General features: G+C 37.9%; 1 protein-coding gene across 1 annotated transcript in view; it reads right to left on the minus strand.

The window, feature by feature from the left end:
* The window catches only part of GNPTAB (N-acetylglucosamine-1-phosphate transferase subunits alpha and beta), a 44,537-nt gene that overhangs the window by 4,426 nt on the left and 13,813 nt on the right, over window positions 1–26,298 (minus strand). The window contains exons 8-18 of the mRNA XM_034403487.3: window positions 21,063–21,224; window positions 20,216–20,395; window positions 17,719–17,889; window positions 13,310–13,433; window positions 11,401–11,604; window positions 8,897–10,008; window positions 6,133–6,332; window positions 5,004–5,223; window positions 4,645–4,758; window positions 3,199–3,284; window positions 932–1,030 (exon numbers count right to left, since the gene is read on the minus strand). Coding sequence (XP_034259378.2) covers window positions 932–1,030; window positions 3,199–3,284; window positions 4,645–4,758; window positions 5,004–5,223; window positions 6,133–6,332; window positions 8,897–10,008; window positions 11,401–11,604; window positions 13,310–13,433; window positions 17,719–17,889; window positions 20,216–20,395; window positions 21,063–21,224 — 2,672 coding nt within the window. The remainder of the gene's footprint in view (window positions 1–931; window positions 1,031–3,198; window positions 3,285–4,644; window positions 4,759–5,003; window positions 5,224–6,132; window positions 6,333–8,896; window positions 10,009–11,400; window positions 11,605–13,309; window positions 13,434–17,718; window positions 17,890–20,215; window positions 20,396–21,062; window positions 21,225–26,298) is intronic.

The following is a 26,298-nucleotide window of genomic DNA, read 5'->3' on the forward strand; positions in this document are numbered from 1 at the left end:
TTGTTAGTAATGCCACAGAAATGATGTATAATCATTCACAGAGAAAAGTAAAATAAAACCATAGTAAAAGATTAAAACTATAAATTCATTAGCAATTTTAAAAGGTTCAAGATTAACTAAAGGAGCGAGGGACCCACTTAGTTCGAAAATGACTCTATTCCTAATCTGGCAGTGATTTTGGAGAGGCTGGATTGCGTGTAACTCAAAATTGCCTGTTTTGCAGATCTTTACACCAAGAAGAGCCTGTAATGATACCTAAAGCCTCAGATAACCAAGTTCATTGCTGCTCAAAATTTTACGGGTTACATCCACTGTCTTCTGAAGCCAGAAAATAATTGGCAATTTATGATGACCTTTTATATAAATACAATATGGGGCACTATTAACAATCTAGCAACCAGGTTTTGTATCAATTGAAACTTTTGGACACTCTTCAAGGACAACAGAGTACATTACAAGAGTCTAGACATGATGCAACAAAGGCATGGAAAATTCTTGAAGGTCAGAGGCATACAAGAATGGCCACAGCTGACATACTTAACACAACTGTACATTCTTTGCTATTTAGTATTATATGAATATAGTGCTATATGTGAAAATCTGTGTAAATGCCTTCCTGCTCCCCCATAGACTTTATTGAAACCTTAAAAAGTGACAGACAATGCAATGAGATTCCCATTTAAGCTCTGGGACAATCTCAGTTTAGAAATTAAACAAATCAAAGGCAACCGGGGTATTAATAGTTTAGATCATTAAAATTGTGTCCATTAAAAGATGGTTATTAAATCAGAACAATTTAAAACTACTGAAATTTCAGCTGAAATAAGCATAAAATTATAACTTAAACCATCAACAATCAAAAACCTATTCAAAATATTTATTCTACGGGATAAAAATATAAGAGATTAAAAAAATGATTAGAAATGCACACCTGGGATTTTTTCGTATGTCATCAAGCTGTCCAACTACGTGAGAAACATTAGTACGGATCATTTTGAATGCTACTTCTTCTTCTCCCATAATTTCAAACCTTGATAATATATAAAAAAATGGAAGCATCAACAAAATAATATCAATTAGGAAATTAAAGGAATTAATTCTTATCATTATCCTTTTCTTCATAGTTCTTCAAATCAAGAACCATTGAGTTGGATTTGACTCATGGAAACTCTATGGAGAAACACTTGCGATCTTACCCCGTCTCCAGGAATAACTCATAGTTCTTTCAGCAGCATTATAGTCATATTTCTTCCATCTGCTCTAACCCACATTTATTTTCTGTTTTGCCCTTCCATCTCCCTCAATCTTGTCAAAATTTCATCCGCTTGCATCCCCCATTCAACTTGCTGATCATTTCAAGGAAGTAGCCAGCTTTTATTTGATCCAAGACTGTCTGATTCATCCTTAGTTCCTGAAATTTTAGTAACTACCTCCAAATGTGAAGGTTTCTATTTTCTTCCATTCTTTCCCATGCATTCATTAGAAATTACTTAAACTCTAAAGGCTGATTAATTCATATAGTGCAGAGGTACAGGCATGGAGTTCTGCTTTCTTCATAATGACATGGTGTGCTGCTTGAGATGAGAAAAGGCATCTGTATTTTCTTCTGTGTAACAAAGGAATGTATTGTGCTTGCATCTATATTTCTGAAAGTTCATGTTGTATTTGTGTGCATGTGTGTATTTGAAAAATGGAAAGGACAGGCAGGATGAGGTACATAGGCTTCTCTCTGGGTCATACGTTCAAGGAGACTTAGAATGGAGGAATTAGGACCATCTGAGCCACTGCCCAATTGCCTCTCCTGTCAGCATGAGTTAGGAGAATTTTGTTGTGGTCCGCACCAGCAGCCTGCGGAGCTGGCAGTGGAGTCGGACAGTGAGGAGGCTGGGGAGGAACATGGGCCAGTCCTGGAGTCTGGGGAAGACCTGGATAAGGGCTCTGTGTCGGAGGCAGAGATAGGGCCAGGGCCACCTGGGAGTGATGCACGGACTCCGGAGCCCCCAGAGTCAGACAGCAGAGAGGCAGAGGAAAAGGAGGAGCCTCTTCCTAGTGCACACATGCGCAGAGCTGCCAGAAGGCAAGAGCAGCTAAAGCAAAAGGGATGACTCGGGAGTAAGGTCAGGAGATGATTGGCCCCTCCCATAAGGCTTAAAAGAGAAACAAAGGCACTTGGGCCTTTTTGCAGGAAAGCAACATTGCTAACTCTGTTTTCAGTCGGCATCTCTTGTTTATTTCTGAACTTCGTGGGGCTTTGCCAAATAAGGCCTTTGGCAGGGTGTCAAAGAAGATAAAGGTTGGTGATTATCCCAAAGGACTTCTTCTGAAGGACTTGTTTTGCAACTAATTGGGACTCAGCTGGGAATGAACGTACTTCTCAGCTGTTACAATAAAATAGGTTGGTTTGGGAGTAATTGTGTCTTATAATGACTCAGTAAGCCTAGATCACAACAAATTGGGGGGGGGGGGTTGATTCTTTTAACTCTTCAGCCTGATCTGATCCATCCCATTTTTGAACTTGATCTTTCTTTTGTTACCTTCTCCTGACCCTGCCCAGGATAATTATTACACAGAGAGGCTTTAGAATCAGAGTTCTGATCCTTTTACATGATTTCCTTCTGCTGGTTTGCAAATAATAAAACCAGGACATGGCATCTTCATGGGAGAAGTTATCAAAAAAGTCAAGTTGGCACCTGACCATACAATCAAAGTCTTACCTCTTTTTATATGGGATGCACATTAAAAACAAGCAGGACTTCAACCCTTGATGGCACCCTTGCTAACACCCCTGCTAATTAAATTTTCTATCTATCTTACTGTTGAATAACTTATAGTGGTGAAGAGCATCCAACTTACAGTAGAAAATTATTGATTAAAAATGTATATCTTTATACATTATATTCATGAATAACTTTTATGGGCATATGACATAATTAAAGCTAATCATTCTAGATATCACACTAGGTGCCATCAAGGATGTATAGTCCTCTTGTGAAAATATAATGCTCCAGATTAAAGATGGACCAAGAGTCATATATATTCAATCTTTTTTAAAAAATAAATTATATTCACTTCTATTATGTCATGCTTTGTTACTAGATAGCTTTAAATCTGAGTTTTTCAAAACACACATAGTTCATAGATGCTTGTTTAGTTATTTATTATTATTGCTGCAGTTTAGATAAAATAACAAATAAATACCTATATTTGTTTTTGTCCTTATATGCTTTGCGAATTCTATCAGTCACAAGTTTACAGTTCATTAGCAGACCTTTAGTCACTGGAGGCTGAAAAATAAGTAATTATGAAATAATATGGATCATTACCTCTATATTTTTATTTTCAGTTAGAAAAGGTTGCTGATATGGAAACCCAACTGAAACAATTCAAATAGAAATGTGAAGAGAAGATTCTACAGCATCAATAGTATATAGTATTGTAGAAGAGAGGCTGTCAGAGCCAGCGGGAGGAGTCAAGTGGGGCAACAATTTAGAATCTCTATGTGGTCACAAGAGGATTAGGTCCAATCTCTCCCTCACTGTTGACCCTTATCAAATTTTACCCAGGTGTAACCTGTTAATCTAAGAAGATTCTTGTGCAAGGGCTTGAGCAGTAAATCAGTAATTTTGAATCTTCACATATGGACCTGGTTGTTTGTACCTGACAAGTATAGTGTACTTTTATATATAAAAGTATAGTATAGTACATTTCAAGCACATTTTTCTTTAAAGATGAAGATTACAGCTTAATAGAAATCATGAAGGCTCTTAAGTACCAAAAGGGGATCATGAAAATATTATAGAACTGAGCTTTTTATACAAAAATGCCTTACATCTCATTCTGCCAAAGACTTTGTACACAATTTCACGTTTAATATTTTCCTATTTCCATTTTTTATTTATTTGTCAAATTTCGGACGATTAACCCACAGAGTAAGAATTTGTTCTCTTATTATTTATAAAGTATTTGAACAGAATCATGGCATTTAGGGTCAGCAGAAAAGACTATGCGGTTCCAATCAAACATATGCAACTCAGGGCTGAACTGTGGAGTTCTTGGTGTTCTCTGAACTTGGTTGTTTGCTTGCAGACATTTTACTACCTAACTAGGTAACATCATCAGTGCATGATTACCGATCAACACCACCAGGATCAGACAGTTCAATTCCAGGCAATGGAAAAAACTTAGAAAATTTTATTTTTGTGATGAATTAAAAAGATTATTGTTAATTTCTAAAATCTAATTTCATACAATTCTGGAAAATTTGGAATTCATGAATTACAATTGTTTCACACTATTTTGCTATTTTTTCTATCCATATCAAGATTTTCAGAAGTAGTTCTGGCATAACTTTGGGAGAGGAAGCAATCTATTTATCAATGAATGAATTAACAAAAACTCTGGATATGTTCATTCTATTGGCATATATAAAATGGAGATTATTTTTCAATGAAATAAACCGTAAATTCTCTTTACACATGCATTTTTGACTATGACATCTAACAGTTTATTGAATAGAAAATATTTAAGTATTTTAATTTAACAATCTGATCTACTACAAATTATATATCTGTTGCAAATTAAATTTGTCTGATATGACTGTACAAATTAATGGCAGAATAAACTCACATTATAGCAGTTGCTTACCAGATTGGGATCATAGTATGCTTCTTGAGTTGGTGGTATGATGTTAATTTGAGTTATATTTAATGGAAGGGATTTAGAACAATTTATTAACATTTGCTCCAGTCCTGTCAAATCCTAGTAAGACAGAGGTAAAAAGGGAAAGGGTTTATGCATTTTTCCTACTGCAATCGTCATAATCTTAAAAATATAATAAATACAAATGTGATTATCTCAGCAATTGTCCAATCTGTACTTAGTCCTATGAAGCCCACTCAGAAAACTACTTTGGCCAACTCTATTGCATGTTCCTAAAGTTGGATCTAAATCATACTTTCTGCAATTATATGGAAGAAGCTACAAGGTTGTTTTTTTTAAATTACCTGCAAGCTTAAAGGGAGTTCATGAATTCTTGTGGCCAATGTACGAATTTCCCGGTCAGATAATATCCCAGAGTGATCTGTATCAATTTCATCAAAAACCTGGGAAATATTGAGTTGCTGAACTGCACTCATAAGATAATAGAAATATGAAAAGGCAAACTGCATATCTTCAGAATGGCGTACTTTGTGAAAGGAGGTCTTGTCAAATTCCGCAGGAAAACTGTCCAGAAAAAAAGGAATGAATTACTCGCATTTACAAAGTTTCAATAACTGTTTCTAGTAGCAAAAGCACTTAAGACTTATATACCACTTCATAGTGTTTTACAGCCCTCTCTAAGTGATTTACAGAGTCAACATATTGTCCTGCAACAATCTGGGTCCTCATTTTACCAACCTTGGAAGGATGGAAGGCTGAGTCAACCTTGAGCTGATCAGGATCAAACTCCTGGCACTGGGCAGGGTTAGCCTGCAATACTGTATTCTAACCATCGCGCCACCATGGTTTCCAAGTAATTTTTCCAGTGGAAGATAGTATACAACTGTCATTTTCAGTAGTATCATTTTATTGTATAGTAGTTCTTATATAATTTTGGCCCCCAAATTAAATGCAAAAATTAAGGTTGTTCAGACAATGACAGACATTTGTTAAGACTTGTTATAAGTCAATCTTTCACAATGTCATCCCTAACCAAGTGCTATGACATCTGTGCAACTAAGGTCTATGACAAAAAAGTCCTACCTATATCAGACCATTTCCTATCTTATTACCAACAAGAAGCCCTATTGCAGTGCATTTATATATGCAAAAGATGCCTTTTACATTAGTCATCAAATGCATGGCTCCTGGGGCAGGGCAGTCAAGTATATTGACAGCAATCATACTCTCCAACCACTGAACATCCAAAGATGGTTGCCTGAACAGCTTAGAAAAACAATTGTGACAGTCCTACGTCTACGAAGATAACTGAGCACAAACCATGCTAAGCGTGTATATTCCAATGAGCTTTTATAATATTTCAAGCAACCAAGAACTATTGAGTATTTAGTCACAATGGTTTTCAAATAGAAAAATGGGAGAAAAATATTCAAATAAATAAACAGAATAATTAGCTTTCCCCATTGGACTTACAGATCCTGTAATTCCTGCATGGCTTTTCGATCAATCATATGGGGCATATGAGCAGGGACTTTCCTAGAGGTGAATCCAAATTTTCCATTTAGAAGCTTATTTACATATCTGAGGGAATCAGCAAATGTATCTTTCAGCTGCCTTCCAACAAGTTTACTTTCTGTAAAATAAGCCAGCTCCTTCTTTAATGATTCCTCTTCCTAAAAAAAACAAGGACACACATCATGCCTACATAAGCAACAGAATCAATTGAGCTTCAATGTTTTTTTTTTCTTAATGCAAGAGCCGTAATTACTTGCTTAACCCACCTTTGTTTATAACTTGTTTTTAAATTAATTGCTTAATTTAGAGGCTTAGATTTAGAGGCTGCCCAAGTCTAGACAACTGTAGGCAGCTTACAGTTAGAATAGAAAGAACCCTAAGCTTGAGGATAAACAATCACATGGATCTGGGAAATATGCAATATAATAAAAACAACCAATTGGGGCTTAATATCCACCTATCCCATAGTCTGGAAGAACAGCCAGGTCTTCAAAAAGAGTCATATGGATGTCTAGAGAGATGGTGTTACAGAGCAAGGGTCACCAACCTTTCGGACCTCAGGGACCACTAAATTCATAATTTTAAATCCCGTGAACCACTAATATGATCTGCCTAATGACCGGCTGGGTGGGCGTGGCAGGGTGGTCATGTGACTGGGTGGGTGTGGCCAACTAGATGTCACTCATGTCGAGGGACGCCTTGCCAGCCTCTACTTGCTACTCCTCGCCTGCCCACCCAGGCTCCTTAGGGCCCCAACATGAAGCAGTTGTTGGAGCTAAGCATCCACCATGAGAAAGAGTTGGCAAAACAAGCTGGCTCAGTTCAAATTGGATCTGACCGAGAAGGAGGCTCAGCAGAAGCAGCTCGTTGAGGATTATGAGCATAGGCTTTCCAAGCAGAGGGAAGACCTGCAGGAGTGCAAGGCCAGGTACCGGCACCTGGAGGCTCAGTGGGCTGAGATGGTCAGCCAGTTCCAGGCCATGAGGCAGTCCCACTGGAACAAGGCCCTCCGGCTCTTCGCCACCAGTGGCACTTCCCTCCAGACTTCACCCAAAGCCCCACACCAGGAGGCCGAAGCAGACCCCAAGTCAGAATTTATGTCCCCCTCTGACCCATACAAAAAGACCCCAAAAGGGGAGACTCTCTGCAGGAACACAAACGTTCATTGCACATATCCGTCCCAGGGGCCGTAGTTTGAGGACCCCTGATTTAATGCAATATAAAAAATGCAAATAATTTTTCTGCGGACCACCAAAATTTTCTTGCGGACCACCAGTCGTCCATGGACCACCCATTGGTGACCGCTATTCCAGAGAACAATTGCTGCAACAAAGGGACACTTCCTAAGTCTCAATAGATGGCAACTGTTTAATTGAAAGGACCTGGAGCACACCCACCCAGCAAGAAGACTGATCTTGTTAGAAAAGGTGGGACAAAGCATAGATGTTATATTTTGAAAACTGAGCTGATCTTTATTGTCTACTTTCTTATCTCTAGCAACCTTTGGAATTATCTAACATCAACTCAAGACCCAACAGGACCAAATTTGAGTGTCTGCAGTATGTCCCAACTTCGCATTTAAGACCGACTTGGTACAGTAACCAATCACATATGTCTTTCTTTTGATCACTTTTTGAACATTTAACACTTTTGCCTAAAACAAAATTCTTGAAACTCAAAATTTGACAATCAAAAATTCTGTTTGGACAGTGACACCGGTTGTCTCAGAAGGTTATGGACATATTTTAAGTAGCAGTTGGACACTAAGGAATGCTTGCTTGTATTAGAGATGTTTGGATGGCTTCCACTATCCCTTTTAATTTTAAAATTCTGTTATTTGTATTAAAGATAATGATTAATACAGAAAATGATAAGCTACCTTGCTGAATGAATAACAAGTTATTCACAACTATTAAAGATGTTAATAAAACTTGCATTAATATAGCACTTTTGTCTGTTCAGAGTCAAACTATGATGGAATGGTTAACATAAGCCTTCCAGATAAGTCATTATCACTTCATGTTTCATGTAGTTCTCGACATACAACCACAACTGAGCTCCAAGTTTCCACTGCTAAGCATGGCAGTTGTAAAGTGAGTGGCACCTCATTTTACGAACTTTTTTTTTTGCCATAGTTATGAAGGGAATCATTAAGTCATTAATCAAATCTGGCTTCCCCCATTGACTTTGCTTGTCAGATGCCAGCTGGGAATGGTGATCACATGATCCCAGGACAGTGCAGCTTGTCTAAAAAGCATGCCAGCACCCGAATTTTGATCATGTGACCATGGGGATGCTGCAACCAACATAAGTGTGAGAACCAGTCATAAGTCACTTTTGCCATTATAACTTTGAAAGATCACTAAATGAATGATTGTAAGTAGAGGACTACAAATATAGTTGAGTAAGAGCTACTGTAAGGTTCAGAGACCTGATTTGTCTATGAAAGTTTAGGTCAGGTTAATCTATAGCTGCAATTTTACATTCAGTTGGGGAATAATTTCTAATAAACTCAATTGAAGTTAATTCTGAGCATATACACACATGGTTATATTATTAAGCACCGGTTGAATATATTTGTTTACTAAATTTAGGAGTTACTCTGTAATATGTTCCCTGAATAGATTTTTTTTTTTAAAAAAAAAGCATATATAGAATTCAGTAAGGTCTAGAAATAAGTAAAAAGCCATTGCCAAAATATTTCAGTCCTTTGGATACTCACATCAAGAAGATCTTGGAAATACTTATGTTTTTCCCATGGCAAAAAGCCTTGATAATTTCCAGTGTAATACTGTAATTTTCTTCTTGGACCCTCTGCGATATCTTCCTCAGAAAATGGTGGATTTACATCTATTTCTTTCTTCTTTTGTTGTTCAATTTTCCTTTCCTGGATTTCTTTCTGCATAAGGATATTCAAGGCTTTATCCTGAGATCCGTGCTTTTTATCCACATTCCTGACAACAGATGTGGGTTTTGGTTTTACTGTAGAGCGGTAGCTTAAAGAAAAATCGTTGGTTACCTTCATTTCCACCAAAATGCTACTTGTTGGTGCAAGTCCTGGTAGAGACACATTGTGCATTTTGTCTGTAGCTACTATTTTGCCTTCATTGTCATTTTGGGAAGGTCTCTGCCAAAGCATGGTCTTTCCAACAATTTTTAGCCCTTTGTCCCTTTTCCTTGATTCCTCATGATCATTTAGCACCATCTTTGTTTCTGAAGGCATCAACTGGAGCGATCTAAGGAGAGCAGCCTTGGATAGATTATAACCCTTCTGAGTGATATCGCCAACTATCAACTGCAATTCCAAATTCTGCAGAGCTATCTTTACATCTTCTGGAAGCGCAGAAATATTAACTGCCTGAAGGACCATTTCTTCATCTAAATTATTGAATGTACCGTTGAGACGTTTTTTAACTCTTGGGAAACGTCTTTCTTCAGGAATATCCTCAAATATCATTTCCGCTTCCGGCACTGAAGTTGTAGCTTTCAAATCTCCCGCAGGCTGCTGGGTGGCAGTTGTATTCAATTTGGATTCCTCCTTGGTATCCACTTCTAAGGTTATTTGCATCTTGAATTCTTCTTCATCTTTACTTTGAAACGTAAGATTAAAATGAATCACAGTTGCATTCATTCCACTATGCATTAGCAGGTGGATTGTCTTCCATTTGTTAGCAATAGAAGCATGGCGTATTATTGGGTTGTCACTATAAGTGCCTTCTAGTCCTTTCTTGGCTATTTCAGCAAAGCTGAAGTAAGGTAGAGATTCACCTTTCGGGATGACATAATGAGTCTGATTCTTTTGAAGAGTTACCCTGTACAGCTCACCAAAGTGATCTGGAAGAAGAGAGTATTGTTATTTACATAGTGATGCTGTTTTCATCCTACCTTTGTTCCAGGTCCTCTGTTATCTTCTTAACAATTCAATGGAATAGATTTGGCAAAGAAAATATGCGACTGGACACTGGGCACTTACAGAATTGGAAATGGATATCCATAACTCCAATCCAATACTACACCATGCTAACTTGTTTTGATCTGCTAATTTCCCATTATCTTCTCTTTCTAAGAGAAATAGCATTTTCCAGTTTTTGATGTTTAACCAAAGTGGACAATTATATTTTCACATGATATATGCAGGAAATGAGTTGTGGATACCCTAGCCCCGTGATGGCGAACCTATGGCATGCGTGCCACAAGTGGCATGCGGAGCCATATCTGTGGGCATGCAAGCATTGCCCTAGCTCAGCTGCAGCATGCACGCGCACACCAGCCATCTGATTTTCGGGCCTTTTGGGGCCACCAAAAGTCAGGAAACAGACCGTTTCCAGCCTCCAGAGGGCCTCCAGGGGGGTGGGAAAGGCCATTTTTGCCCTCCCCAGGCTCCAAGAAAGCCTCTGGAGCCTGGGGAGGGTGAGAAACAGGTCTACCGGGCCCACCGGTAACCTTTTTGCCATTGCGTGCCAAAAGTGGGGGGAGTGTAGTTGGGTGGCGTGCGCATGCATGGGGGGATGGGGCGCAGTGGGGCATTCAATTATGGGTGCGGGCACGCTAGTGCGCAACCCCCCTGTGCTCCCCCTGCTTTTGGCACACAACGGCAAAAAGGTTAGCCATCACTGCCCTAGCTCAGTGATTCTCAACCAGGTGGCCTGCATTCATCTGGGGGAGGTGGGCTGTGATGTCATCACAGGGGGTCTGCAAAGGTTTGAAGAAATGTTATGATTTAAATCTTGAGTTAAGTCTTGAGGGTCCATGGCTACAAAAGGTATTTTAAGGGGATCTGTGGTGAAGAAAAGGTTGAGAACCATATCCTAGCAGTCACATAGAGTGGTTGAGAACCACTGCCATACAGTCGCATAGACTGTAAAATTTCAACACAGAAAGAAATATAGCCATGTTCCCTGAAGAATTCACTTTAAAACACTGACACGCTAAAAATATAGTGAAATAAAGTAGGGAAAGAATGTATTCTTTTGCATCCAATTAAAAGATGACAGAAAGGTTAGGTCCCTATTTAACCATTCAGTTTGCTTATCCTATTATGCCACCTATTAGTAAAGGCCTATTTTACTCCACTTCTATATATCCAAACCAGAACGAAAGGGTAAAAACAGCGTAAAAAGAAGAATAAAATTTCCCCAAACCAAAAAGTGTCTTACAAGCATTTGATGTCCTTTGCTACCGTCCTTTGCAAAACAAGGCCTTGTTACTAAATACGTATTGACATACCTTGTCCACAATCACCAGCATCAAATCCACAAGAGGGAACATTGCATGCCTGATCGCAGAATTTGTCAGCCAGCCATGAATTTGCACAGCCCTGGTTGCAATAAGAAACTCCACTAATTCCTGCACCAAACTGCCAGGATGGGACATTTCCTATACCTCCAACAGCTCCAGCACCAGCACCATAACGGCTACCCCCACTGTTACCTAAAAAAAGGAAAAGAAAAATGGCAGTGCCACATATTGCCAAGGTGGAAAATCCTAAGTAAAATAGAAAAGGGATAATTTGAAAAGTCTAATTGTAGCTTAATTCTTAAATTACAAACTGCAGAAATTTTGAGGTAAATAACACCTCTGATTGGCCCCGCCCCCATCTATTCTCTGCCTCCCGAGTCCCAGCTGATTGGGAAGAAATGGGGATTTTGCAGTAACCCACAGAACCAGTAGTAAAAAAATTTGAATCCCACCATCAGTTTTGGGTTTTTTTTGGTCAGATGTCAGAAGTAAACGCTAGAAACCAGCAAAAAAGTCACAACCATGTGACCGCAGGATGCAGCGAACAGACACAAAAGGTGAACTGGTTGCCAAATGCTCAAAATGCAATCACTTGGTAGTGGGGGAGGGGTGTGCAGCCTTGCAACTCAAAAACAGATTGGGAGTAGTTTCTGGGGAAACCTGTCATAGGTTTGAAAAGTCATTACACAACTGGTTGTTGGTGGATGGTTAACTGTGCATAGAAAACAAAATGTTCGTAAAGTTTTCAATATTCCAATTATCAAGTACACACACACAAATTCCTGCCTGGGTAATTCTTTTAGAAATAAAGGTCATGAGTAACACAGATAGGACTGTTCTACTTTTTAATCCATCTAGAATGGGGCAAGGGGAAGAGAGAGATAATTGGAACTAAAGAGACACTTCTCTGTTCTGCTAAATCATCGCAGTTACCTCAGATGTTCTGGCCTTTTCACTGAGGAAATGCTACCATTTCACCACCATGAAGGAACTGCCAACAAATTCTGGTAAACCATTAGTTTAGATATTAACACTGGGATATGAAAATTCAGGAAGTCCTTGACTTACAACCACAACTGAGCCAAAAATTTCTGTTGCTAAGTGAGTCATTTGTTAAGTGAGTTTTGCCCGATTTTACAACTTTCTTGCCACAGTTGTTAAGTGAATCATTGCAGGTGTTAAGTCAGTAATATGGTTGCTAAGTGAATCTGGCTTCCCCATTGACTTTGCTTGTCAGAAGGTTGTAGAAGGGGATCACATGACTCTGTAATATTGCAATTACTTACTTACATATTTACAATTACATATTTAATTACTCAATTAAATATGAGTTAATTGTCAAGTGTCTGAATTTTGATCACATGACCACGGGGAGGCTGCAACGGTCGTAAGTGTGAAAAATGGACATAAATCACTTTTTTTCCAGTACCATTGTAACTTCAAATGGTCACTAAATGAACTGTTGTAAGTCAAGGCTGCCTGTATTGAGAAATTGTAGGTTTCGTCTCTACTGCTTATCAAACAAGCACAACCATTTCCATCCAAATGGTGGGAAAGTTAAAATCAAAAGAAAGACTGAGTAGCAACTGCTTGGTGCTTGTAGTAAAATCAACACTACACACCTAAGTCTCTTATTTTCTCTGTAGAAATATTTCTGTATCAGAAAAGCATGGCTGTAGGGGAAGTGATTTGTTTCCTGTACAGATGCAGTTGCATGGTCATGTTTACCACTGAACGTTGAACTAAAATGTCCTGTCATTGTAACCAGCCCTTTGAATGGCTCAAGACAGTCTGATGAATGTGCATCTGTGGCTTCCTAAAACATAAACCTGTCATCCATCTAATAATTGGTCCCTGAAATATAAAAGGCCAGGCATTAAGATGTGTTTCTCCTTACCAATACAATCGCCTCCATCCCAGTCACAAGCAGAGTTGTTACAGGCTTTATCACAATAACCATCTTTAATCCATGAACCTGGACATCCTTCAGCACAGTTGGGCACAGGCCAAGTCAAATAAACCTGGTAATGGTCAGAAAGAGAGGACGTTTTCACATTCACGGTTTTTCAAAAAGTAGCTTTAAATCACCTCTGTAGAGCAGACTGATCTGCATCTGACAGGAATATAATGCTAACCTTGATTTATATGTGGACAAACATGTTGTTGTTGTTCCTTCATGTGACAGCAAAAAAGAAAAAGAAAAAAACTCAAAATCCAGATTCCAAATTCTCAGAATAAAAGAAAAAGGCTTCATACGCCTTATCTAAAATTCCTAAGAACCCCAGTAATCTCTAAGTGATTCAGTTATCTGACAAACTTAAAATTGCTGAGCGGTTACTAAGAATCCATACATTTTAAATTAACATGTTAATCTTTACACAACCATCTGATTAAAAACATTTTAATCTCCTGTAGGGAAAAAAAAACTGGTGCTAGCCTTCACTAATTACAAAATATTTTAGTTTCTATTTCCCAAAATAAAATATTCATATTTTTGCAATTAGGATTTCAGATATTTCCTATCTATACTTTTTTTTTTAAAAAAAAAAACTTTTTATCCTGCCTTTATTATTTTTATAAATAAGTCAAGGGGGGCAGCATACCCTCCTTCCTCCTCCTTTTTACCTCACAACAACAGTCCTGTGAGGTAGATTGGATTGAGAGAAAATGACTGGCCCAAAAGGACTGGGTCGCGTTTATGCCTAAGACGGGATCAGAATTTGCAGTGTCCTGATTTCTAGCCTGGTTTCAAATGTCATGCTAAAACTAGAATGATATTATGGGCAATACTTCCCAAAACAAACAATTCTTTATTTTTTCTTATTTAGCCACAGAATTTGAGTAGCCTTAATCAGCCAGAGGTTGATGAATATTAGATGGAGCTTTGATGCTGGTATCTCATAATACAGTGTGAACCATAGTTTGTATCATAAAGCATCACTATCACTGACTCTTCAGGTGATAATAATTATTTAACTAATATTTGATCGACAAAAACTTTGTAAATATTGAAGGTCTTAGCAAAACTCCTTTTATTGCACTGGAAACTCTGGCTCAAAAGCCCAAGAACAAAATGCATACACATAATATTGCTATTGAAGGATGTATATATAAATTGTCAGCTTGCCCATTGAAATACTGGCAAAAGCAAACTGGAGGACAGTTTGGTCTAGTGGTTAAGGCACCAGGCTAAAAACCTGGAGACTGCAAATTCTAATCCCATTTTAGGCATGAAAGCCAGATGGGTGACTTTGGGCCAGTCACTCTCTCTCAGCCAACCCACTTCACAAGATTGTTGTCATGGGAAAAACAGGAGGAGGAAGGAGTATTAGCTATATTTGCCACCTTGAGTTATTTATGGAAATAATAAAGGCAGGATTTTAAAAAATCTTTAAAAAGGTAGATAGGAAATGATACAATGAATCCTAATTGCAAAAATGTGAATATTTTATTTTGGAAAGTAGAAACTAAAATGTAAATTTGTCTTTAAATAAAGCTTGAGTTCTGGTGATTTTTATTTCCACCGTTATGTTGTTTTCCTGGGAACAATACATAAATGGTTTACTACTGCTTTTTTTCCAGATTATTTCTGTGATGTATCACCTAGACTACAGGCCTGATCTTCTGGTGGTCTCTTATCCATGTGTTAACTAGGTGATAAACCATCATCTAGCTGGCTAAACAGTCACTAGGTAGCAAACTGTAACTAAATCTTATTTAAACCATCTTTGTTATAGTAAATAATCTATGAATGTTTAATGTATACAAAATAGATAAATTGGCTTAAGATGCATGTTTTCTAATCTAAAGTAATGTGTTAAACATCCCCATTTCTAGGGATTTGTCATGTTTGAAATATATACTAAAATTATTGCTTTCCTGCTCTTCAATGAAAGAGTAGTACAAGAGAAACTTGGTTTATGTGATTATTTACACAACTATCTGAACACCGTGCAATAGAGGGATCCCTAACAAATCAATTAAGGAGGAAGTACAAAAGAATATGACTGGTTTTCACAAAGGAAGTTCACCCTGAATTTAAGTTGACCCTATACCCTGAGAAGATGAAAAGAAAAGTATATAAACACAAAGAAAAATCCTATATAGTGCCAAGGTTCCTTACTTTTCAACCTAGAGTTACCAGATGTAGCTAAAACCAATCCTTGACATAGGTAGTCCTTGAATTACAACCACTCATTCAGTGACCATTCAAAATTACAATGATGCTAAAAACACAGTATTTATTGAAATTCCAACATTTAAAAACACAGTACAAAAGTACAACACAGAAAGGAAAAAAAAAACATAGAAAAACAACGTAACAAAAATTTTCCACTAATAACAGCTTTTTTATATCGGTATTTCTATCATAACGAACATATTTACAAAATTTCTAATTCTATATATCTCGATCTTAAATTACATCCTTATTTATATTTATAATTACTTCTATTCGTAGATCAATTTCATATCCTATATTTCTTCAACAATTTTACCTTCTACGTATTCTATTTAACAAGTTATCTCTTATTTTTTTCCTTCTCCTCTAAAGCCAGGAATACCATCTGTTCCAAATTTGATAGTACTCGGTTTCCTCCCTCTCCTTCATTTCCATGGACAATCTGTCCATTTCTGCACAATGGATTTTTTTTTTAATTGTAATTTAGTCTGGAGGAATATCTGGTTGTTTCCAGTTCTGTGCTAGGACAATTCTACTTGCAGTTAATATGTGTATTATTATATATTGTAATTTTTTTCTCCATTTTCCCTTCAAGAATACCCAAGAGAAAAAGTTCCGGCTTCATCTCTATTTTTATTTTATTTTTTTACAAAATTACAATGATGCTGAATGAGGGGACGTATGACTGGTGTATCAAGTTGTAGCTGTTGCCAGCAGGGAATATTGGAATCTCACTACTTTTTCTTTCAAGGAGCCACATTAGACGTGCAGCACCATCCTACTTGAATGCCTTCTGCAGCACCTGCCCATGGCCCTCACCAGCCCACACATGGCTCTCACCAGCCTGCCAGTACTTCCTGCCACCACATGCTCCGTAGCACCCACCCACAGCCCCCACTAGCAATAGCACTGAGATTTATATACAGTGCTTTACAGCCCTTTCTTAGCAGTTTACAGAGTCAGCATATTGCCCCAACAATCTGGGTCCTCATTTTACTGACCTCAGAAGGATTGAAGGCTGAATCAATCTTGAGCCAGTCAGGATCGAACTGCTGGCAGTCAGGAGAATTAGCCTGCAATACTGCATTCTAACCACCGCACCACCACTGCACCTGCCTATGCTCCCTAGCACCTGCCTGCGGCACCTTCCCACAACACCCTTGTACCCTCCAAATTAATTTTGTAGCACCTGCCCAAAGCACTCCTTGCACACTCTGCACTGCTTGCCTACAACTCCCACCTCTTCCTGCTTAATGACTTGCAGAGTCCTGGAGTTATGACTGAGACTGGAAACTGGGACTACCAGAATTGTTGCCACTGAGCAATGCGCTCATATAACATTATGCTTTATGAACTTATTGCTTAGTGATAGAAATTCCAGTCCCTATAACCTGAAGACTACCTGTATTTCTCCCTCCCCAATAAATATGTGTACATAACACTCTTGTATGTGCATATTTGCCTATATATACCTCTCTCTGATAGAATCATCCTGGAGGAACTCTACCTATATGTTTGCTAAGAAATGACACTGGCTGGATGGCATATAATCAATAAGTCACTCATAAAAATAATTGATCCCCTATTTGCATGCAACAACCATTCTCTTTCACAAACAAAAGCTTTCTTGTACACAAAAGTGCAAACACCATCCTTACTTCCTTACTCCATCCAGAAGAAATAGCAAAAAGGACTCCAATAGAAGTCAGATATGGGGAAAGGACAAATAGAGTGGGAAGGGGAGAAAGTGGAGAACAAAACTGGTGGGAGACTAGCTATGGGACTCAGGTAATCAAGGAAGAATCATGAGATCTCTGCTTAGATGTTACAAATCGGGTCACATTCAGCGGTCAACAAACCCCATTCAATCATCCACTCATCTTCACAGGGATCCACATTCTGTAGCCTGCCATTGGCTCATCCCATTGTTTCCAACATCTTCTGCTTTTTGCTGAAAGTAAGACCACACCACTCTCATGTCACACGTAAGTATTGAGGAAGGGGGTAGGAACTCATTTTCCTATGGCTAATACGATAGTCACAATTATTAGGGTCAAGCTGGGCTAAAAGAAAGGCTGTTTGAGCTATCAAATCCTATGCATCAAATTGTTTTGTGGTCAACTTACCTTTTGACCTTTGGAGTGGCTATAGAAATCATCAGGCCAGACATCCTTCCCAAACATCACATCGTCATTTAAATAAACAAACTTCTGGGACAGACCTTTAATGTGGTGAATATGGCTTTCAATGGCAGGGGAACTAAAGGTAGGCAGATGACTCACATTCTGGAATATGTCCTAGATTAGTAAAGCAAAAATAAAAACACTTTATTTGTAAAGATATAAATAAATATATTATTATAATTTAATAAATATATATTAAAACATGCTTCAAAACATATTGTCAAATGTTTGGAGAAACTCTTTAATTGCTTTCCTATATACTATGCCAGTGATGGCAAACCTTTTCGGCAACGAGTGCCAAAAAGGTTGCATGGAAACGTCATGCGCGTATGCACACACTCATCGGGGTTGGAAAAGCTGAACTTTCAGATTCTAGCGTGCATGAGCGCCCAACGATCAGGTGGCTGGTCCACATGCACACACAGGTTTTTGGCACTGCCACGCGTGCGAAGAGATTGAGCTCTGGAAAAGCCGAACTTCTGGGTTCTGGTGCGCATGTGCACCCGACAATCAACTGGGAGGCGCGAATGCTCACACAGGTTTTTGGCACTGCCATGCGTTGAAGGACAGCTGATTGTTGCGTGCATATGCATGCCAGAAACCCAGAAAACAAGCAGGCAAGGCTGTGTGTGCCGGGCGACATGGCTTCGTGTACCATTTTGGGCATGTGTGCCATAGGTTCGCCATCATGGTACTATACAATGACAGCAGTAAAACATGAATGTACTTTAACATCTCTCATACAAGATTAGTTGACTTTTTAAAAAATAAGACTATGGTAATATCATCATTCTTACAATGAGCGCATTTTACCACTATGTTCTCAGATGAAGGTCAAAATGGAAGAGGCTGTGTCATTTCTTTCAAGATACCTTTTAGCCCAGGAAATGAAATCATGATTTGGAGAACTCTCCATTATCCTAGACACATCACACTGAGATTGTTTTACAACAAACCATAATATTTGAAGGGAAGAGTCACCTTTCACAAAAAGCCAAAAGCAAGAACCCATATGGTAGATTGGAGTTATGTGTGAACCAAATCATTAGTTCATGCCTCTATGCCTACAGCCAGTTCATCAACAATTTTTTATCTTCTGATAATTTAAAACAATCTTACTGCATATTAGTAAAGCTAGGACATGATAGCTGTTTTCCAGTATTTGAGGGGTTGTCGCAGAGAAGAGGAGATTAATTTATTCTCCAAAGTGCCAGAGGGCAGTACAAGAAGTAATGGGTGGAAGAGATATCCAATCTAGAAGGAGAATTTTCCTAACAGATTAAATCAAAAGAACAGCCTGACTTCCAGAGTTGGGGGTGCTCCATCTCCGGAGACTTTTAGGAATAGACTGGACAACCATTTGACCAGGATGATATAAGGTTTCCTCCCTTGAGTCAGGAATTCGACTAGAAGACCTCTGAGGTCCTTTCCTATGATTCTAGGTTATATGTTCTGCTTTGTTTTCAACAAATCATAGTGAACTTCAACCGCTATTTTAGGTCAGGCAGCACTGCCAGCTGTGGTAAGCGACATAGAAACAAAAGTTGTCATGTTCCACAGGAGAAAACAGGGGGAGGGGGAGGAAGAAGGGTTTACTGCGATATATGCCACTCATTCAGATTGCAATAAATCAATGTTCTCCAACTTGGTGTTTTCTGATTTGTGAGGATTTGAAAACACAAGATTAGGGACCGAGTGAGCAAACTGCAACCCAAATAAAACCCACTTACTTATCGCAAAGTGCCAACATGCAATTTAACCTGAATAATGAGGTTTTACTACCTCAAATAATGATAAACAAGGCAGAGTTCAGCTAATTGTTCTAAGAAAAACGTGATAAATGCACTTTTATGCCCCTTCATTTTTTTTCTTTTGAAATATTGTTTAGCAACAATTAAAAAAAAAACTTTCCCTCCCTCTCTCTTTCCCTCCCTCCCTTTCTCTTCCCCTCCCTCTCTTTCCCTCCCTCCCTCTTTCTCTCTTCCTTTCCCCCTCTCTTTTTCTCTCTTCCCCTCCCTCTTTCCCTCCCTCCCTCTCTTTCCCTCCCTCCCTCTCTTTCTCTCTTCCCCTCCCTCTTTCTTTCCCTCCCTCCCTCTCTCTTTTTCTCTCTCTTTCCCTCCCTCCCTCCCTCTCTTTCTCTCTCTTCCCTTCCCCCTCTCTCTTCTCCTCCCTCCCTCTCTTTCCCTCCCTCCCTCTCTCTCTCCCCCCTGTGGGAGAAACACTATGGAGCTGGAATAGGGCAACGGTGCGCATGCCCACAGAGAGGGCTCTGAGTGCCACCTCTGGCATGCGTGCCATAGGTTCACCACCACTGTACTAACATATTTTTCCATGACCTGTGAATGCTGCCCTTGTCTCCTTCACCCTATCAATGTCACAAATGTCTTTTTTTTTTTTTACTTTATGCAAGAAGGAAATAGAAGTTTCCAAAAACATTTACCTGATGTGTTACTATAGTAACCCGAGGGTTGTCCAAATTGAGCCAGGAAGGAATCTGCCCATTTGTGACTATGAAGATATGCCGTACCCATGGGGCATGCCTTTCTATGGATCGCAATGAGTACCGCAACTCTTCATTATCTTCAAAGCGGCTGGGTGAAATATCTTCATCCTGTTTAGACTGTTGGAAGAACAGGTGACTTTCTCAATTTACATATATTCGGACTATAGCTCCCATTCTTGCTACCATTTGGCTGAAAATGATATCTGTGGTCCAAAAAAATCTAGTCTACAGATACACATTTTTTCAATTCACTGTTTCTAATTTTTTTCATCATACTATAAAATGTATTTGCCATCAAATCTGGAAAATTTTCAATGTGTTTTTCCTTACTTTAAAGAATTTTGTCAGAGACATATAATAAAGAATTGCAATATTTAATTGTGAACCTTTTAACAGCAGCTAGAATTGTATTTGCAAAAAATTGGAAAGGAGAAAGGACACCTACTGATGAAGAAATTATTAAGAAAATGATGGACTGAGCTGAAATGAGTAAATTGACATTTGAAATAAGAGAACAGGAAAATAAACAATACTATTTGATATGGGATTTATTTTACCAATGGATAGAAAATAAAACATGGAGATAAATATGAAATATGAAGTTGAGATTTTTAAAAAAGGAAAATATTTCTTTATGAAAATAAGCTTGGGTCATATATTGATACTTTGAAGATGGGGTTGCACAAAAGGATGTTAACCGATCGATATACTGTCTGTAATTGTTTCAATTTTGTTTTAAAATAAAAAATTGTTTTCAAAAAAAAAAAAAAAGAATTTTGCCTACCTGGCTGATGGCACTGAGATCCCACAATAAATAAGCTGGATTAAGGGTCAGTTCTTTTCCTTCTATAGTCATATTCTTCTTTGCTTGTTTGTTCAGCTCTTGGAAAACCTTGGGCTCAATCAGTTGCAAGAGTGCTACGCTGGCTTCAGAATAAAGCTGCAACTGTATAGAAAAGCAACATTTTCAGACCCTGGAATGAAATTAGTTATTTTTCTTCCTTTTTCACGACTCACGGGGTTTTCTATTATATCTGTTACAATACATAGATTTGGCACCAATATACAACCCTGATTTTGGAAGTACTAATAAACCCAGTTGTTAGATTAAAAATGACAAACTATTATTTGACAAAGAATTTATACAGAAAAGCAACACAAGAGGAGAGGAGAAAGGGGGGGAGTATGAAAACAGAATTTGTTTCCAATTCAAGTTCTGCTTCAGAAGGTCAAATGTGTTAAATCTTGAATCAGCTGGTTTCTTTGATATTCTTTACATTAGGATCTATAAATCTGGATTTATTTTTTAATTAAAATAAACACTTCATAATCCTTACATCATATCTCCCCAAACAATGCATCATTTATGCTTAGTATCATATTGAGAACTGTGTACAGTATTCTCCAAAGCATTTGAACTTAGCTTAAAGCAGTGTTTCTTGATGTCAGGAACTTTAGGAAGTGTGGACTTCAACTCCCAGAATTCCCCAGACAGGATGAAAGTTAAAAGTTACAGAGGTTAAGAAATACTGACTTAAAGCACAAAGAAAACTGAGATAAAGAAAAGGCAAACAAATCCACTTGTTGATCTTGCTCAGTCATTATTACAAGCATCTTGCAAGGTTATCCATTACTAGGAAAACATTTGATCTGCTATTTTTGTCACTAGTTATTTTAGATGTCTGCTTTCATAAAAGGCAAGTGGTTGACATTGCATCAGACAGGAAAGTGACAGGAAAATAGCAAATTGTTGTTTTTATCCTCAGATAAAGCATATGTCAGATATATTTTTGGGGGAAGAAATGGAATTTCTGAAAAAAAAAACCCAGCAAAAACAGCTAAAATGGTGTTGATCTAATCTGCCTCAGTATAAACCCATTATAAAAGATCAGGATGAAGATAAGTAGCAAATTGAATCTCCTTCATATTAAAATCATTTTGAAGCTTGCTATCCATTTGCTTTTTAAAAAAATGTTGTTTCCTTTCCACTGTTATCTAAAAGAAATTTCAAACTGGAAAAAAAAATCACAGCTGGGAGATGTTGTGCATGGGGCTCCCCTTGGGGTGCACCCGGAGGCTCCAGTTGGTCCAGAATGCGGCTGCGCGGGGGATTATGGGAGTGACGGGGCGCTCCCATGTGACACCTCTCCTGCGCGAGCTGCACTGGCTTCCTGTGGTCTTCCGGATGCGCTTCAGGGTGTTGGTGACCACCTTTAAAGCGCTCCATAGCTTAGGGCCAGGGTATCTACGAGACCGTCTTCTTCCGCCAATAGCCTCCCACCGGCCAGTTCGCTCACAGAGAGGGCCTCCTCAGGGTGCCGTCGGCCAGACAATGTCGGCCGGCGACCCCCAGGGGGAGAGCCTTCTCTGTGGCGGCACCTGCCCTCTGGAACGACCTACCCCCAGAGATATGCATGATACCAGACCTCCGGACTTTTCGTCGGGCCCTGAAAACACATCTATTTCATCTAGCCGGGCTGGCTTGACCCCATCCTTGCGGTTTTAATTTGAAATTGGTTTTAATTGGGTTGTTTTAAATTGAAGGCCAAATTATTTAATGTTTTTAAACTGCTTTTAAATTTTATATGTTGTGTTTTACTGTGGCTGTTCACTACCCTGAGTCCTGTTAGAGAAGGGCAGTATACAAATTAAATAAATAAAATAAAATAAATAAATAAATAAATAATATTGTTTTTATATATAAGGGCATTACATAAAATTAAGAATAAGGCAAATTTACAAAACAAGCAATTTTGATAAATGGAAGAAGGGTATGTTTTTTCAATTGAATGCAGTAAATGCCACACACTAAAAGAAACCCATGTACGTAGAATCTTTCAGTGCTAACTAATCTAAAAGAACACAGCTTCTCAGGTGAACAATGTCTATCTGAAACTAGACTAAGAACATTATTAAATACAGATATTCTTTCACTTAAAACTACAACTGGAGCCAGAATTTCCATTACTAAAAAGGCCCTTAAGCAAGCTGTGCCCAATTTTACAGTAGTGGCCAAAATTGTGGAAACCTTTTGGGGAAAAATGTATTTTCTAAAACTAGCTAATAATACCACTTTTTTTGGAGTAGTACCATAAAATTATATATCAGTGGAAAGATAATTTAATCAAGAATGTAATGCAATAACTTTTATGAAGGATTTGCTAGTAGAATAGCAGTTACAGTATAAATAAGAAAAGTGAAACACGTAGAAAAAACGAGATATACAAAAATTATCACCATGTCAGTTAATACTTAGTTGGGTAACTTTTAGCATGAATTACGGCCTGACAATGTCTTCCCATGGAGTGAACCAAGTCTTTTAGTTCTGCAGCTGTTGTAATGTGAAACCAAGATTGAATGATTGCTTCTATTAACTGGGTTTTATTGTTGGATTGCTTCTGACTAACACGTTTCTTTAGTCGGCTCCATAGATTTTCAATTGGGTTAAGGTCTGGGCTATTCCCAGGCCATTCCAGCAGTGGAATATGATTATCTTGAAACTCCAAAAAAAAAAAAAAAAAAAAAGAAGTGGTGTTATTAGCCATCAAACCTCAAAAATACACTTTCCCCAAAATATTTCCACAATTTTGCTCACTAATGTACAATCTTTTTTGTCATCACTACTTTGGTTAAGTGCATCACATGATTGTTAAATGAATCTGGCTTCCCCCATTGACTTGGTTTAACAGAAGCTGGCTGAGAAGGTTGCAAATGTGGATCAGAATGCTGCAATTATTCTAGATACATAGCCCAATGCCTGAATTCTGATCATGTGACTGTTGGGAATACTACAATGGTTGTAAGTGCAAGGATCTGTTGTACATCCCTTTTTCAGTGTCATTGTAACCTGCAAACAGTCACTAACGGAAAGGTTCTAAGTTGAGGACTACTGTAAACCATTTTAACTTCCTTAGAAAACCAGACAATTCTGGCAAAGCAGCACCATGGTGTCATAAAATATACATGTCTTGACTGCTTATTCAGCTATCATAAATGGAAGATAACTTAGCTCTGAACTAGAATTATTATAACAGACCTTTCCCCTTTGCTTTCCCATATTTGTTTAGTTTATCCATCTCATTCAATCATAAATGTAAGACCAGCTGTCATTTATGACACTTTAAGGCCGTGGATGATTGATATTCTCTTGCTACCTGATAGCTCCAAATGTGACTCATGACATCTACCATTAGGACAATCTGATAAATCTCTGTCTTTCCAGGACATTATCTTCTAGACAATCTGATGAAAGGCTAGCGTCCTTGGAGTTAAGATCAAGGTGAGTTATGGAGGCACTCTCCAAAAATAATGCTACAGATTGCAAAACCGCCCTCAGAAACCTTGTATGGCTTTACAAGCTCAACAATGTCACACTGTCCTTTCTGCAGTAATATATATTTATGCAGTGTTCCGAAGTTCCATTCCATGTGGGAAGGTTACATGATTCTTATGAATCATAATCTCTTTGAAATATAGTTTTTGCCAGGCTGAGGGTTGTATAGAGCACTGCACACCAGAACAACTAGACACAAGAACAGTTTTTTTCCCGAACGCTATCACTCTGCTAAACAAATAATTCCCTCAACACTGTCAAACTATTTACTAAATCTGCATTACTATTAATGTTCTCATCGTTTCCATCACCCATCTCCTTTCACTTATGACAGTATGACTGTAACTTTGTTGCTTGTATCCTTACGATTTATATTGATATTGTTTCCTGATTGCTTATTTGTACCCTATAACAATCATTAAGTGTTGTACCTTATGATTCTTGATGAATGTATATTTTCTTTTATGTTCACTGAGAGCATATGCACCAAGACAAATTCCTTATGTGTCCAATCACAGTTGGCCAACAAAAAATAGAATAGAATAGAATAGAATAGAATAGAATAGAATAGAATAGAATAGAATAGAATAGTTCTTTATTGATCAAGTGTGATTGGACACACAAGCTATTTGTCTTAAGCTCTCAGTATACATACAAGCAACAAAGTGATAAATCATAAGATACAATCATAAATCTTAAGATTCAACCAACAAGTGATAGTCATAAGATACCAATATGAGTAGGAATATGCCTTTCCAGTTTGGCCAGTACCTGTATTCATTTATATTGGTAGAAAATTTCATTTAAAATTCAGGCTTTAGACTTCATTATCCTTCCTGGCTCCAAAAGGCACAAATCTGGAATATTTATATATAGGTACCTTTTAAAAAAATATCTTGAACTCAGTATTCAAATATATATGATAAGGCTACAGTGACACCTAGTGATCAGGCATAAATATCTATGAAAAGGACACAAGGAATAATCCTTGTGTCAACTATGAAGTAGGGTAATAGAACGAACATCCCTTCTCTCAAAGGGGTAACATCCCTTCTCTCAAATCTGCCATGCCTTTAATTAAATCTTTAATTTAAATAACATGTGGTTGTTAAAAACTTGGAATTCTTGGGAACATCTCCATAGATATTCAACCAACCTCTAAAGTGGTCAATATCAACTGTCTAGATGGCATATGCCCCCTGAGAAACTGGCAAAAATGTTTAAAGATAAATCAGCTAAATGTTGGAAATGTCACCAGTTACCAGGTTCTTATTATGATATGTGGTGGACATGTCCAGAAGCTAAAAAGTATTGGAATAAAATTAAGATATGGCTGGAAGAAATGATACAACAACGTATTGATTTAAAACCAGAACTGTTCCTACTGGGTATCCTGCCAGAAAAAATTAGCAAAGAAAATATTTATTTGATTATACATGTAATAACAGCTGCAAGGATTGTTTACGCACAACATTGGAAAGCAGAGAAAATACCTTTGGAAGGAGAAGTAATTAAAAAACGTTTAGATTGTGCAGAAATGAATAGATTGACTATAATGATTAAAGAAAGAGAAGATTCAGAATGCTTTAAGATATGGAATCAAGTCTACTATTGGTTAGAAAAGAGATACAAATAAGTAAATTAATAGTTATGTATAAAAATGCTATAATCAGAATATTTTGTTAGT

The sequence above is a fragment of the Pantherophis guttatus genome, chromosome 7, assembly GCF_059756535.1.
Source record: "Pantherophis guttatus breed Tessera chromosome 7, ASM5975653v1, whole genome shotgun sequence".
NCBI classification, from domain to species: domain Eukaryota; kingdom Metazoa; phylum Chordata; class Lepidosauria; order Squamata; family Colubridae; genus Pantherophis; species Pantherophis guttatus.